The 13,703-nt window shown below is 36.1% G+C and overlaps 2 protein-coding genes across 4 annotated transcripts; both read right to left on the bottom strand.

Annotated features, from left to right (window-relative positions):
* Positions 1-1,005: 1,005 nt before the first annotated feature.
* Positions 1,006-5,908, bottom strand: LOC141836358 (26S proteasome non-ATPase regulatory subunit 8 homolog A-like). Its single transcript, XM_074723831.1, has 6 exons — positions 5,752-5,908; positions 4,267-4,345; positions 2,840-2,942; positions 2,215-2,478; positions 2,021-2,132; positions 1,006-1,296 (listed from the first exon to the last, which is right to left on the bottom strand). The coding sequence occupies exons 1-6, from the start codon at positions 5,854-5,856 to the stop codon at positions 1,156-1,158; spliced, it is 804 nt and encodes a 267-aa protein (XP_074579932.1). The 5' UTR covers positions 5,857-5,908; the 3' UTR covers positions 1,006-1,155.
* An 867-nt stretch (positions 5,909-6,775) lies between these two features.
* LOC141822072 (uncharacterized) lies at positions 6,776-10,565 on the bottom strand. 3 transcript variants are annotated; one of them, XM_074709496.1, is made up of 5 exons: positions 10,174-10,565; positions 8,685-8,721; positions 8,340-8,576; positions 8,219-8,266; positions 6,776-7,438 (listed from the first exon to the last, which is right to left on the bottom strand). In XM_074709496.1, the coding sequence occupies exons 1-5, from the start codon at positions 10,479-10,481 to the stop codon at positions 7,040-7,042; spliced, it is 1,029 nt and encodes a 342-aa protein (XP_074565597.1). In that variant the 5' UTR covers positions 10,482-10,565; the 3' UTR covers positions 6,776-7,039. The 3 variants fall into 3 exon arrangements, with proteins under 3 accessions (XP_074565597.1, XP_074565606.1, XP_074565613.1); XM_074709505.1 differs by having other exon boundaries at positions 8,373-8,576; XM_074709512.1 differs by lacking the exon at positions 8,219-8,266 and having other exon boundaries at positions 8,373-8,576.
* Between the last annotated feature and the right edge of the window lie 3,138 nt (positions 10,566-13,703).

Here is a 13,703-nt window from a genome sequence, read left to right as displayed (position 1 = left end):
AAGTAGGGGTGAATAAAATATGCGAAAAATCATTGCAATCACTTGTTTCCTTTGAGAGAAAAAATTGACTCACTTCCCTTGTTTCCTCTCTTCCTTTACTGTCATTTCCATCTTTCTTTTCTTGATCACACCAGGTCACCCCGCATCGTTGTCTTCGTCAGGAATTGTAAAATTATAGCCTCTTTCATCCTCAAATGCCCTCATGAAGGGGATCTACGGGAGTCCGCGTGGAAGTCTGTTTCGATTTTCTTTATATGACGGGCCAACAGCATGAGTTGCACAGAATTAGCGTATGACTTTTGCTGCAGTTTGAGTCATTTAGTCTATTCAGTTCACCAATTCCTCTGCCCACTCAAGTCATGCATCAAGCCCAGTTTGTCTCAGTCCCACTTGTCTCATCTATTTTTCCTGCTCATATACTGTCCGACCCACTCGATCCACCCAAGAGGAGCCAAAAATTAACATACATACATACATTCATCGGAAAATCAAACATAATCAACAAAATTTTAATTTTTTTCTTCTAATCTGAGTTTCATATCTGTTCTAAACTGGCCAGACAATTAATTCAGCGTATTGATTCAATCCATTTTTTTCATTCAAGTTGGTAAATTGATTACTTTTTTTTCACATCCCTACTCATAACACATACGCCAAGTATATATAGACTGTTTCCATCTTAATCTTCTGTTTGCTTGCCCTCGAACATTGTCGTTAAAAAATTAGTGACCCAACAGTATAGTACAAGTCAAACCCATTGAAAAAGTAAACAGTATAACAATTGACCGAGATTGTTATCAGACGATACCACTAATGTTACTGCAAAACAAGCAACCAAAAGCATACAGTGTTAATTTAGTAAGGCAACCAAATGATTTTAAGTAATTTCCAGCGCGCTAAATTTCAATCACAAAGAAACTCTAAATGTGCTATTAATTGGACCGGAGGCTTTCTTGCATCTACCTGAATTTCCAAGATCAAATTAGAATAAAAGCAATGCCAGAGTTTTGAGCTTTAAGTGCAAATAAGATCAATCTTCTCATCCATCAACGGAGATGAAAACAAATAGAAGGTGCAATGCACTGTGTCGATAAATCCCGTGCTTTTAGAGTATAAACCCTCCAGTGGGAAACAGAAAAAAAACAACAAAAGTTATTAGACGATGCGCTCCAACTCCCTAGCATAACTTAATGTCTGGTTGATAAGTTGCAGTGCTGGTATTTCCTTGCAAGGTTGAGATTCTTTAGCCTTTTGAAAGAAAACACAACCATCATTGATTTCCCATTCTGGGTGTTCCTGCACATGGATGAAAGCATGGATGACAGATATACATTCCAACAGTATCACAGTAATAACAAATGATTTGTCAGATGTCAAGATATATCTTGGAAAATGAGTGAGCTGAGCACATCATACAGGAGACTTGTAGGGACGACACTGGATGAATCAGCTACAATTTTAAATAAATTTAGACAAGTTTATTATGTGCAAAACCATGATACAACTATTAAGGAAATGTGAACTAGGATGACTAGATGACAATTTTAGAGTGGAAAGCAAAGTTGCTGACATAAATAGTCAGAATTAACACTGTTTTGTTTTTCTTGTTGTAAAGTGGAAAGAAAATCAGGATAGGATTACAGATTTTAGGTGAAGTGAAGAATCATACTGCATTAAGAGAAGCTTCATTACATAATTGTCAGTATCATTAACAAAGAAAACCACAGTAACAAGAATGAGATGACAAAACTGGCTTTCTGCAAGCTCAAGTAGATTAGTTTCTGCAAGCTCATATAGAAAAAGATAGTCTATCTCAAGCAATGAGTTGAAGAACATCAGTTTCCGACCTCATTCATATTTTCTTTTCCAAATAGAACTTATAAACACTGACGGGGATGGCGAAAAAAGAAACCCTTATATTAGGAGAAAACAAAGGGATTTTTTTTTACTAGTTACTTGCTAAACTAGAAAGTAAAGGCACTCCTGAGTGGTATGTAAGTAAATGGAAGAAGTTAAGTACCTCTGAGACATAATCAGAAAGTTCTTGGTCAGATGAAAACATCAGAATCTTTTTGGCATCATTAATGGACAAATAATCATAAGCCTTTTCGCTGCAGCCAGCAATCTCATCTCTGAATACAAGTAGGGGTTGTGAACTTGTTTAAAAGAATCTTACATAATTCAAGTATAAAAAATACGTACTGTATATTTTACCTGACTGTTTTTGCAAGTAGATCCATGAAATAAACATAAGTATCATGTGGCACAGACTGTCTTGCACTCAAGACACGATTATAAGCACCTTCCATGAATGATTGTTCCAGCTCCACCGCATGCTTGATGCAAGAGTTCTCCAAAGCATTTTGAGGAAGAAGTTCTAGTTCAGTGTGGAATTCTGCTATTCTATTTTGCACAAGCAGCCTCAGAAGGTTAAGACCCAATATTGGGTACTCCTGGGGAGATGGTGGTATCATACCACTATTTGAAAGGGGGAAAAAATTAATCAAGTGAACAGAGCAATGATTGCTTAAAAAAAAATCAAACTAATGAATAAAGATGCACCAAGATTTTAATTAACAGACAGGCTAATTGCAAGCTTATTAAGATAATATGTCAATCCATGATAAATGCGCCTTGAGCATAAAATGCATACGACAATATATCTGAATTTTCACCTAATGGGTGCGGCATAATCATAACAATACTTTAACAGACTATTATCTAATTGATTTAGATCATGTTTAATAAAAATAATATGGCTCACCAAAACCAGTAAACCTCAAACAGGGTATTGGTACAATTGTAAACTTAGCATGAGAGTAAATTTGATTGGACATACCAAGTATCAGTATAATAAGGTTTGAGTTGGAAGAAGTCTCTTTCAAAGGCATCTTGATCTTCAGTTTTCACACTCAAGAGAACAGCCTGTTCATAAATCTCTCCTGAAATCCCTCAAATAGCAACAATTAATATTGTGGAGGATATGGCAGTGATTTGTATCAGGTTAAAAAAGTTATAATAGTCAACTCAGCATACAAGAAATGTAGAGGTACTAAGAAAAAGCTGCATCAAGAAAGAAGTGATAGAAACAAGAACAAACGACATAACTTGATAAAATGGTGAAAGCTATCATATCTTCTATTCTAAAGCAGTAAACAAGCATCAGAGATTTTACCAAAATATCCAATTATCTTATTCAGAGCAACTAGCGTCATTGTATTTTATATCAAACTACACAACCAGAACTAATGCACTAACTAATTGGCTATATGGATACACGTAATTAAGTTAGAAAATCATCAAGGACTTTGAAAAAGGTGATCTTTCTAACTCTTAGGTTAATGAAGGTAGACCCAACACTAACAGCTTCATTTTTGTATACCTAATCTCCACCTACATGGAGTTGAGGAAGGAGACTACAGTCTTCATCATATAGATTTGATGGAGACACCATGTGCAACTGCCTTAACACATACTAGCTGGTATCTATGTCTATACCAATAGATCCAATTTTTGGTTAACCATACTGGTTTGCATTAATAATAATAATAATTAATGAAGACATTGTCAGCCCTCAATTTACTAACATATGACAAATAGACGACATTATGAAAATGATAGAACTTCTTGTCATTTACTTGATTTAGTTAGGGAGTTAGGAGTAATGGGACTCAGGATTAGGAAATTAACAATTCGGAGAGAAACAACCCCAGCTGTTTATCAACTTATATTTTCTTATTATCAATTCCAATGCATAATAATAATGCTATATGAAGTTGGAAATGTAAAATTTCTGATGTCTTGCCCAATTTTTGGTGATATGGCCAATGGTTGCAACTTTATAATTTTATTGATCGTAACCTTATACAGCAAGTGCTTGTAGATGGTACTATTCCATGTAGTCTTGATTGTCAGCTGTTGCACTATTTTGCAATGTTAGTGTCTGACAGCACTAGTAACAAGGATCAACATGGACATGCTATTGATTCATGATAACTAATTGAAGCTTATGTGACAATCCTTAGACATGTTGAGAATTGTCTAAATTAATTCCTTATAATAAAATGTATAGCATCTCTTGTAAATTATTCGAGTAAATCACTAAGGATAAAAATTCCTGCTTCAAATAAAAGTGCAACTCGTATTGTAGCATAGACCAACATGTTCCGTATAAGTCTATTTTAACTATTCTTTTCAACTATTGCATATAATTAATTATGAAAAAAATAATAGCTAAAGAAATTTAGATTTTTGAGTGAATATTACTTGCAATTGTCAACTCCTGGGCAGCCTTTGGTGTTTGTTGGAACGTTGGTGGCAAGCTAGGAAACTTTGTCAATAGAACCTGCAAAATATAAACATATATTAGAAGATAAAGAGATCCAGAAAAAGGTCATTATCCCTTCAACTAGCCAGCTTTTTTATTCCACTCTGAAGCATTACAATATAAACAGCATGTTTGAACTTTAAACAATGTAAACTAACCCTCATTTAAGTAATTTTATTTGATCAAAAAAGAGAAAGGATAAAAAAATCATGCAATTAAACTTGAATATAAAGAACAAACTTCATTGTTGCCTCTATATCTTGTCCTAATATCTTCCATGTAGAAAGAACTTTAGGAACACGAAGAGTAATTACAATCATTGATTTATCATTCATATTCCAATTATTCTGTATATTGCCTGCAATGGCATGCACATTTATCTGAGTCAAACTTGAAATAAGGAAAACTAGTATATGTATGTTACATTAGTTTGGCGAAAATAGTTTTTGCCCAAATATAACAATTAAAAAGCATGCAGTCCTACAACATAGATGCAGTGACTTTTTCCATCACACAGTACATAGCATGGAAATCAGATAATTGCTCTTTTACTTGTTAGCTTCACGTGCATGGAAAAATGAATCTTCCAAACCAGAAAAGTTAATTGATTTTACAATTCCAATTTTTATTCACAGGGGACACTTGGTATGAGGGTTTTAATTGAAACAGATTTGAAAAACAGCTCTGAATGATTAGGAAGAATACATATTATTAGAGACAAATAATTCTAGCTATCATACTTTGACCTCTGAAACAATTATATATCAAGATTAGGGAAAGGAGGGAGGGAGGGGGAGGGTGGGGTAACGTTACACTAAGATATAATTTATTTGACATAATTAAAATCAAGAAATCACTAGTGATATAGGCTTGCATAGAGTAGTTATATGAAGATTTTAGACGTACATAGCCAACTCCAAAAATTTGGAACCTACATAATTGGTTATTGTTGCTGTGTAATCTTTTGACCTATCTGGACTTTCTAAACTTGAAACAAACCTAATATGCTCGGTAACTCTTAACGCCAGCAAATATCACAAAAGCACCCTTTTATAATACATATCAATGGAATTATACTATGATTCTTTTTTTTTTCTTTTACGCCACTATTACAGGCGTAACTTCACTAAAATCCACAGTTTACAGTTCAGCGCCGATTTTCCCAGGTTTACTTTTCAAAGTAATTACTTCTGAAATTACAACTGGGGTACAAAACGAACCCAATTGTTTAAGTATCTAGATTTTATCTGCTACATCCAAACCCTAAAAAGCACTTGTAATAATAATTTTTTTAAAAACTTGCTCTACTCAAGAAGTATTAGAAATTGCGACGATCTACCCTAACCCTCCAGGTATAGGGAAAGCAATTAAAGACAACAAAATTCTCGAACCGAGTCGTTTAAATCTTTGAAAGAGGCGAGTACCTTCAGCTGGGAAAGAAGATTGTTGCAGGAGCCAAAATCTTTCCTAACAAATGCAGCCTTGAATCGCTCGAAGAGCTGCGTGACCTCTACCAATTGCGGATCCATCTTTCCCTCTCCGCTCCTCGCTCAATCGAGTCCTCCGATGACAACCTGAATGCCTTATTGAACCCCTACAGCCCTACTTCCTGCAATCGAGGGCACGGATCATATCCAACTATCCAAGAAACAGATTTGAACGGACGAGATTGTCCGTTTACCACCGACACGACACGGTTAGATAAAGCCCAAGAGGCTTGGCCCATTAGTGAGCGTGAGAAAGAATTTTGTTTGGGCAGAAAATTTTTCAAATGGATTAACAATTTTTATTTTTTAAAATAAAAATAAACATTTATCATCTTTCATCACCTTCACAAACTAAACAACGCTATGTGACAACATATTGAGTTACTAGATATTTTCCTATCATTTAAATATATTTTTTTAATTATCAAATTAATATATTTTTTGTATAAATAATTCAAGTAGAAATAATAAGGTTAAACTCCTATCTATAAACATGTTATAATTATTATATGAATATCTCTAACCTTCCTTCAACTATAGCTAATATACCACTACACTAAACAAGTACTAATGTGCAATTTGTATATTAAAAATAATTATATAAAAAATAAATTTAGAATGTGCTAAATTTATTTTTTTTAAATAAAATAAATGTATAAATTTTTAGATGAAAAATCACAATGTATTAATTAAAATCTTTATAAAAGATTCTACAGATAACCTATTTCTTAGATGTGCCTGAGATTCCATCAATCCTAGACTGAGCCACTAATCTTTTGCATGGAGGATAAGATAGTCACAAAGACCCAAAGAATTTGTTTGGGCTTAGAAAATTTTCTATAATTCCTAAGGATTCATGTGAACGTACCCAACATATTGGTTAAAGAGAAAGAATTGGGATTCAAGTTCTGAAAACAATGCAAGATCGAAATCATTAATAATCATATCAGAGCTCGCACTATTGAAGTCTTTCTCTATGTTTTTTAAAGTCGAGAAATTGCATGTAGTCAGCACAGTCTTTGTGACAGAAACAGTATTCCTTCTTGTGAATGTGGCTGGAAGAAAGCTATCTATCACACGCCATACACCAATACAAAGAACTGCTGCTTACATCAATAGTCGTGTTATGAGCTTTTGATGGATACAACCGATCTCTTCAATTGCTGAATCATACCAGAGGTTCTTTTTTTATGATTCACGTTTTGTTCAGGATCCAGATAATTCATCACCATACCGTGCCTTTCTTCCTCTTTCGCTCACTAAGATCAGTGCTCATTCTTGATTTCAGCAGTTGATCTGCCTTCGGAGGTTTCCTTAGCTGACTGTCCAAACTCTTTCTTGCGATCTCAGAACAGCTACAAGCTCTATGCTCATCATCTGTAGCTATAGTTTCAGATTGGCTGGTTTGTTCATCATCGTTTGACTTTGTCTCCATTGAATTCTGTATGGTGTCACCATCTTTCTTAGTAGCTGCAATAAATTTCTTAAGATGCTCGATGAATTCAGGGTAAAGTTCAAGGTTACAGTGGCCACCACCATCTAGCCAAAGAGGGTCATATTTGTTTTTGCTAAGCACCCAAAGCTGCTTCCCGTGCGACCAATCTACAACTTCATCTGCAGTACCCTTCCAGAAGGATGTAAACAAGGCGATGGTTATTTTTCTAGATCCACCAAAAACGTTCAGAAAAGACACAACAAATCATATTGGTAACTAAGCTGTTTGCTGGTGTCACAGATTAAAATAACAAATCAGTGATAGCTGCAATGACCTACAAAGTTTCATCTGGAGCATGGACATTAAATAGTTTTGAATTATGAAATTTATGGGTTTATCTGGAGAATTAATTTCTTTTTCACCTTGTATGTGTCTTGCTGTTTTATAGGGTCATTACATTAAGTAAAACTAATTATTCTCGAGTGTCACCAGAATTTTCACTTGCTTTCATACAAACTGTCATAAAACTCTTTGCAACTAGATTTTTTTTATTATTACAAACTTCCAACTATTATTGATAAAAAAAAACCTGCACTCTTTCTCACAAATGTACATGTGATTATAAAATATTTCCCTATCAGGTTGTAGATCTATAACCTATATGCAATGGTCTTACAACACCTGCAAGTCGATGACTCTCAAGTATACTTATTTTCGAAATACTGACTAGTAAGTTCATTATGAAAGAACACAATCCCTAGGAGAGCAAAAGAATCTTCAACCTGATACATAAATGATTTATCCCAAATGCTTATTTAAACATCCATCGTATGACAATTTACCAGATCAGATAAGAACATTGATATACAAGCTAAAAGTCATTAAATAATAAATCAAGAAATAAATAGACAGCAGGGCAACATATGTACGCTTAATGAACAGATCCAAGAACTAGCAAAATGAGCTTACATGAATTGCTAAAACTGGGCAATTGACAAGGGCAATTTTGTCTATATTCTGCAAGAAAGCAAAATCATCACCAAGAATTTGACAGGTGACTAATACTAATCAAATGCAGCAAAAAAAATACCTTGTAAATGTCAAACCAAAATGTGTGCTTAACTGGATATAGTACCCTGAGTCCAGAGAGGATGGCACTATGTAGGACAACAGCTCTTAACTTCTGAAGACGGGAGGCCAACTCAAGAGTGGGACCACTGCCCACTGACTGACCATAGAGGATTAAGTCCTCATCTGCTACTCCATACTGTTCCTTAAGACAGTTATAAACTGCATCTATGTCTGCATATGTATTGTACTCACTTGGCTGCAAAGAAAAGTAAATTCACATAGATGAAGCAGTTAGTCATATAGAACATATGTTATATGAACTACAACTCATGCAAGATGACCAAAATAGCAGATAGAACTCAACCTTTCCAGTGGATTGCCCATATCCAGAGTAATCATACCTGCACAATAAGAGAGTTGACAAAACTTTAAAATACATAGCCCAAGAATTGATTTTATTTAAAGCAACTTGAACTTGCACATACATGCTATTGGTAGGATTTGCATCACTACTATTCTCTATAGCAGGCATCCAAACAAGAAATATGGTTCAGTTGCCATATAAACCATATTTTAGGGCTTCCAAGGTTGATATTATAATGTGATTTGGAATTTCAAAATGGTTGCAAACTCTTATCAGAGGAGCATTCTGGAGTCTAGGAGATGCCATAGGGAGTGTGAAGAGGCGATTGTAGGAGACCAAGATACTTGTAGAGGAGGATTTTCTTTTCAGAAAGAACTATATGACACCCAAGGAATGCTAAAGGTGAGGTTTTCTATTGTTTCTCCACCTGTGCTTAGAGAGAAGTTTGTCTCTGAATGGTGTGGGCATCAATCTAGTTTTTATTCTACTTTTACTTTCCTACTATATAGACTTATATTCTCTCCATTGACATACAAGGTTAAACTACTCTCATCTTTTCTTTGTGTATCTAAGTCATCTTATGAATGAACTCAAAGATTCTATCAGTGACTTTATGTTAGAGGTCATTCCATATTCTAGTGGTGCCTGATTTTGATCTACATAAGCATGGTTTGATCTATAAATTCATGCAAGTGATGCTAAAATGATCTCCAACCTCATTTAGTAGTCGAGGCATTTACTATCCCAACAACATTAATATCTTACTTTACTTCCAAAAATACAAATAGTATGATAGATAAGTTCCAATAAATCATATACACTTGTCAAAAGTTTAGCTTCAAACCAATTGTCAAAGGTAGTGTTTGGTGAAGAAATTATATCTTGACTAAGCTATTCGTTGGAGTAATGATGAAAAAAATTGTAGACACGAAGACAGACTATCACTATATATAAGCAAATCATTGTCCCGCACTAGTTTTGATTGCCAACAGTTGGAAATGTACATCACGTCTATACTACTAATCAATCACCATTCATCATTGGCCACAAGGGAGTATTATAATTTGATGAAACGCCCAACGATGAATTCATTAATAGCGTTTTCACTGCAAAATTGTCAACGACAATTGACTATAAATTTTTTTTTTGCTCAAAAAATCTACGTGGTGAAATTAATGCTTGATATATACCAGTCAAAAAGGATTTGTTGTTTTTACTGGAGAGCATATCTAGAAAAAGGTATTTCGGTGCTTAGGAATCATTCTTCGAGTAAATCCCCCAAACAGTAAAACCTATGGCAGAGCCAGAGCTCAGTTCATGTATAACATATTTCGATCTTGTTGTCAAAACCGATATACAAAGTACTACTCCAGAAGAAGAACAAATCTCAAATGTTCATCGGAGACCCAAATTGCTAGCTACTAAGAAACCTAGAGAAAACAAAAAGGGAATCCCATTGAGGAATTAACCAAGAGGAGGGGCGACGGACCCTATGAGACTGACGCGAAGATGGACGCTGAGCTCGACGAAAAGATCGAACATCTGGCCAATGTCAGCGGCGTTCCCGTGCGAGTAGAGGAGGGTGGCGGTCGCATGGGAGTGCCGCAAGTACACCGCGACGATCTCGTTGCCCCGTCGCGTACGGAGGCGGAGGATGTGCACGTCATCGCGACCCGCAACCGCGATCCCGGGAATGGAGAGCCGCCCGCTCCCCTCGTCGGCAATCACAGCGTAGGAGGGCGGGCTCGGAGGGAAGAAGGCGAACTTGGCGGCGATGGAGGACGTGATTCCGCCCATATTCGCCACCTCCCTCGGCTTGCAATCATCAACGGTCCGAAGGCCGGCGAGGTTCCCTCCGCCGCCGCCGGGCGCGCGGTCGAGAAGGCAGGCAGGAGGTCGAAAACGAGCAGCTGGCGGTGGTTTATCGCAGACATCCATCTTCGGGACCCACCCTATGCATCACGTGGCGGACGTGTGGGTGACTCCTCTTTCCAAACAAAAACGTGGTGCGGTCCCACCCCACTCACCGCACAGCAGATCGCATTTCGATTGCATAAAACCGCGAGGGTCCCATGGCTTGCCCAATACATGATCCTCCTCCCAAGTATGGTATGGTGCCTCTTCGTTCGTGCGCACAGCATCATACCTATTTGGGAACGCGGTATCAACGCCCCTGAATTGACCACGCCGAACAGAACTTAGTAGATCGCACGCATTGCCCAATTAACTCAATGCTCGACCGGTTTGATTTGGATTATTGGATAGGATGTGGAAACCTGGGATCTTCCATAATCATTGACTGGTGGGATCCAATTAGAAAAAAACGACAGCACATGTCAAAGTTATGGCGGTTGGGTCCCACCTACACTAAGTGTGGTCCTGCATCAATGTTCTAATCCAACGTCAAATTGGGCTGATTGAAGGTCCTAATCTACTATGACCACGATAGGACAACCACTTAATTGTTTGAGTTACTTGACGAATTGTTTTTTTTTTTATTTCAGTGTCGAGGTTATGCTTGATACGGTGAAATTTATCAGAGCATCTAAAGTAAAATGCCGTTTGAAAAATGAAAAATAAGTCAACGGAGCAGCCTTCCACGATAAATGATAAAAAGAAAAAAGAAAAAAAAGGAAAGATTACCTAGCCGTTGGGAAAGCCGACAGATGCGATCCATCTATTGGCCACTCTTCACTTCGCTTCGCCCCAATTCGACCGTTGGAGAGCCGTCCCTCCATCTCTGTTTCCAGCATGCCCTTGCACTACTACAAAGAGCGGAGGCCGATGGATTACAGAAATAACAAAAGCGAGCGACGACCACAGGCCTTCATTATCATCGATGGCTGATGCCAGCGTTCTTCACCTCCTGGAACGCATCAGCAACCGGCCCGTTCTCCCCATGCGACGCGGCCCCATGTACTCGGCCTACGTCGAGCTCAGAGACCAGAAGCTATGGCGGAACAGAGAGAGCAGGCGAGTTGATCCTAGGCACGCTAGTAACATTACGCCAAGCAAGATCAGCGCCATGACCTCTCCGCTTCGTAGCTCCATGCCTGTCTTCTCCATTGCAAGCAGGAAGGAGAACAAGAAGCCTAAGGGAACGTCGGCGACCCCACCGCCGACGACATCAAAAGCCATGACCGACAGAGCTTGCAGCTTCTCGGCCTACAAGGCGGAGGAGAAGAAGAGAGTTGTCGCCGGCGGTCGCAGCGGGGTAGCTTCGCTGCGGCGGAGCTACACTTGCTTGAAACAGGTTTAGGAGTTCGTTTGTCGTGAGAAGGGACCGACTGCGCCATATGTGGAGGGCTAATCTAATGGCTCCTTGCTCTGTTTCGAATGTTGCCATCATGAATTGCTCTCTGTAAGCTTCCTGTTTATAGTTTTTGTTTTTGTTTCCGGCATTGATTGCCATTTGGTAGATGAGAAATATTTGTGTCAGTGATGTATTGTCAAAGACTATTTTGTTGCAAGTTTAGCGTGAAATTATCTACAGTCTTCAGACAGGAGAAAGAAAACTACGAGCTCAACTGTATCTGATTTAACTCTATCATCCAATGATAGTGACGAATGATGGTGGCGACCAAGAAACAAATAATACTCTAATTAACAGAATACTTCTCGAATGGATAAAATATAATAGTAATCTCATAATTGATGTTGGCATCCATGTATTGAACCATGTTAGGATCTAATGAATTGACGGTAAAAAATTCTCGGCCAATGTTTATCAGGTACTGCAAACATTTTTAGTTGGCTGAGAACTATGTTCGATGATCATTTAGACCGAAAGAAAAAAAAAGTAACTATATGTTCGATCATATATGGAAATGCAAGATAGGTTGTTTTCAGATGCTTTCCCATACAACTGATCACGTGGAACTTGACCGATAATTGAAATGGACAAGAGGAAGAGCATAATTTTTTTTTTTTTTTTGGAGAAATTTATGCATCAGCTTAAATTTTTCTAATTACTCAGTGCAATTTTTTATTTTTACATATGAGAAATGGTGAATAAAAAAATCATACTAATAAGGACAGAGCTTTCAACTTAAATACGATTTCAATTAGATTACAATAGTTAGTTCAGTTTACTGATTTAATTATTATAAGCAAATACAATAGGTGGTAAAATTGAATTTTAAATACATAATTTTACACCTACTAAACACTTTAATATTTTTTTTTAACTACGATGAATAGTCTCAATCTAACCATAAATTTTTAGATGAAAGAAGGAAAAGAATTTAAGTCGAGTCCCATTAATTTTTATAAGATTTTAAGAATATATTTTTCAATTTTTTCTATAAATAAGAAATTGATATTTGTCTATTATTCTGTATCCATTGGTATTAGAGTTGAATTTTTAATTTGTCAATTAGTATCAAAGTCTCATGGTAAGAAAAGAAAATAATAATGGAAAAATAGATGAGAAAATATTAAACATTGAATTAAAAAATATATCTAGCTGTATTAACTCAAAATTTATTCTAACAAACTTTTTCAACCTTTTAAAAATCTCCACCTGTTTAAAATATTAAAATTAAACTTTTTAAAGGATTTTAACAAATTGTAAAAATTAACAATTTTGACCACATTTTAAATAAGAACTAATTTTATTTTAAAAGATTTTTTAACTATTTGGAGATTACGACTTTGAGATTCTGGTTCTTTTCACCCAAATTTTTAAAATACTTCTCCTTTTATTAAAATAAATAACTATAAGTATTATTTATTTTTTTAGCACTAAAACAAATAAAAAATTAGCCAAATATAATTTAAAGAATTAGTAGCTTTATTTACTATGTATTTTAACCCAACAGACACTGCACCTGATTCAGAGTCTCTTAAGGCATAAATTAATATTATTCAAAGCAATTTAACATTCCACCGATTTTGAAAATAGTTAATGATAACATTTCCATTTGATTTTTTTTTAATTTTATTTCCACCGATATAACCCACAAATTTTTTATAGCATGATTACAATTTTCTAATAAAGATGTTTTTTTTAAACAAAAA

This window comes from Curcuma longa, chromosome 1 (genome assembly GCF_044706935.1).
Source record: "Curcuma longa cultivar G26 ecotype Majalengka, Jawa Barat chromosome 1, ITB_CL_G26_1.1, whole genome shotgun sequence".
NCBI classification, from domain to species: domain Eukaryota; kingdom Viridiplantae; phylum Streptophyta; class Magnoliopsida; order Zingiberales; family Zingiberaceae; genus Curcuma; species Curcuma longa.
The sequence above is the reverse complement of the archived record's forward strand: the minus strand, read 5'-3'. Positions and strand labels throughout refer to the sequence as shown.

Coding starts and splice junctions, on each gene's coding strand:
- LOC141822072 (XM_074709496.1), bottom strand. CDS start 10,481: ATGGGCGGAATCACGTCCTCCATCGCCGCCAAGTTCGCCTTCTTCCCT. Junction 8,722..10,173: donor CTTCGCGTCAGTCTCATAGG/GTCCGTCGCCCC, acceptor CTTATTGTGCAG/GTATGATTACTCTGGATATG. Junction 8,267..8,339: donor TTTGGTTTGACATTTACAAG/GTATTTTTTTTG, acceptor GCTTTCTTGCAG/AATATAGACAAAATTGCCCT.
- LOC141836358 (XM_074723831.1), bottom strand. CDS start 5,856: ATGGATCCGCAATTGGTAGAGGTCACGCAGCTCTTCGAGCGATTCAAG. Junction 2,943..4,266: donor CCAGGAGTTGACAATTGCAA/GTAATATTCACT, acceptor GAGGGATTTCAG/GAGAGATTTATGAACAGGCT. Junction 2,133..2,214: donor CTACTTGCAAAAACAGTCAG/GTAAAATATACA, acceptor ACTTGTATTCAG/AGATGAGATTGCTGGCTGCA.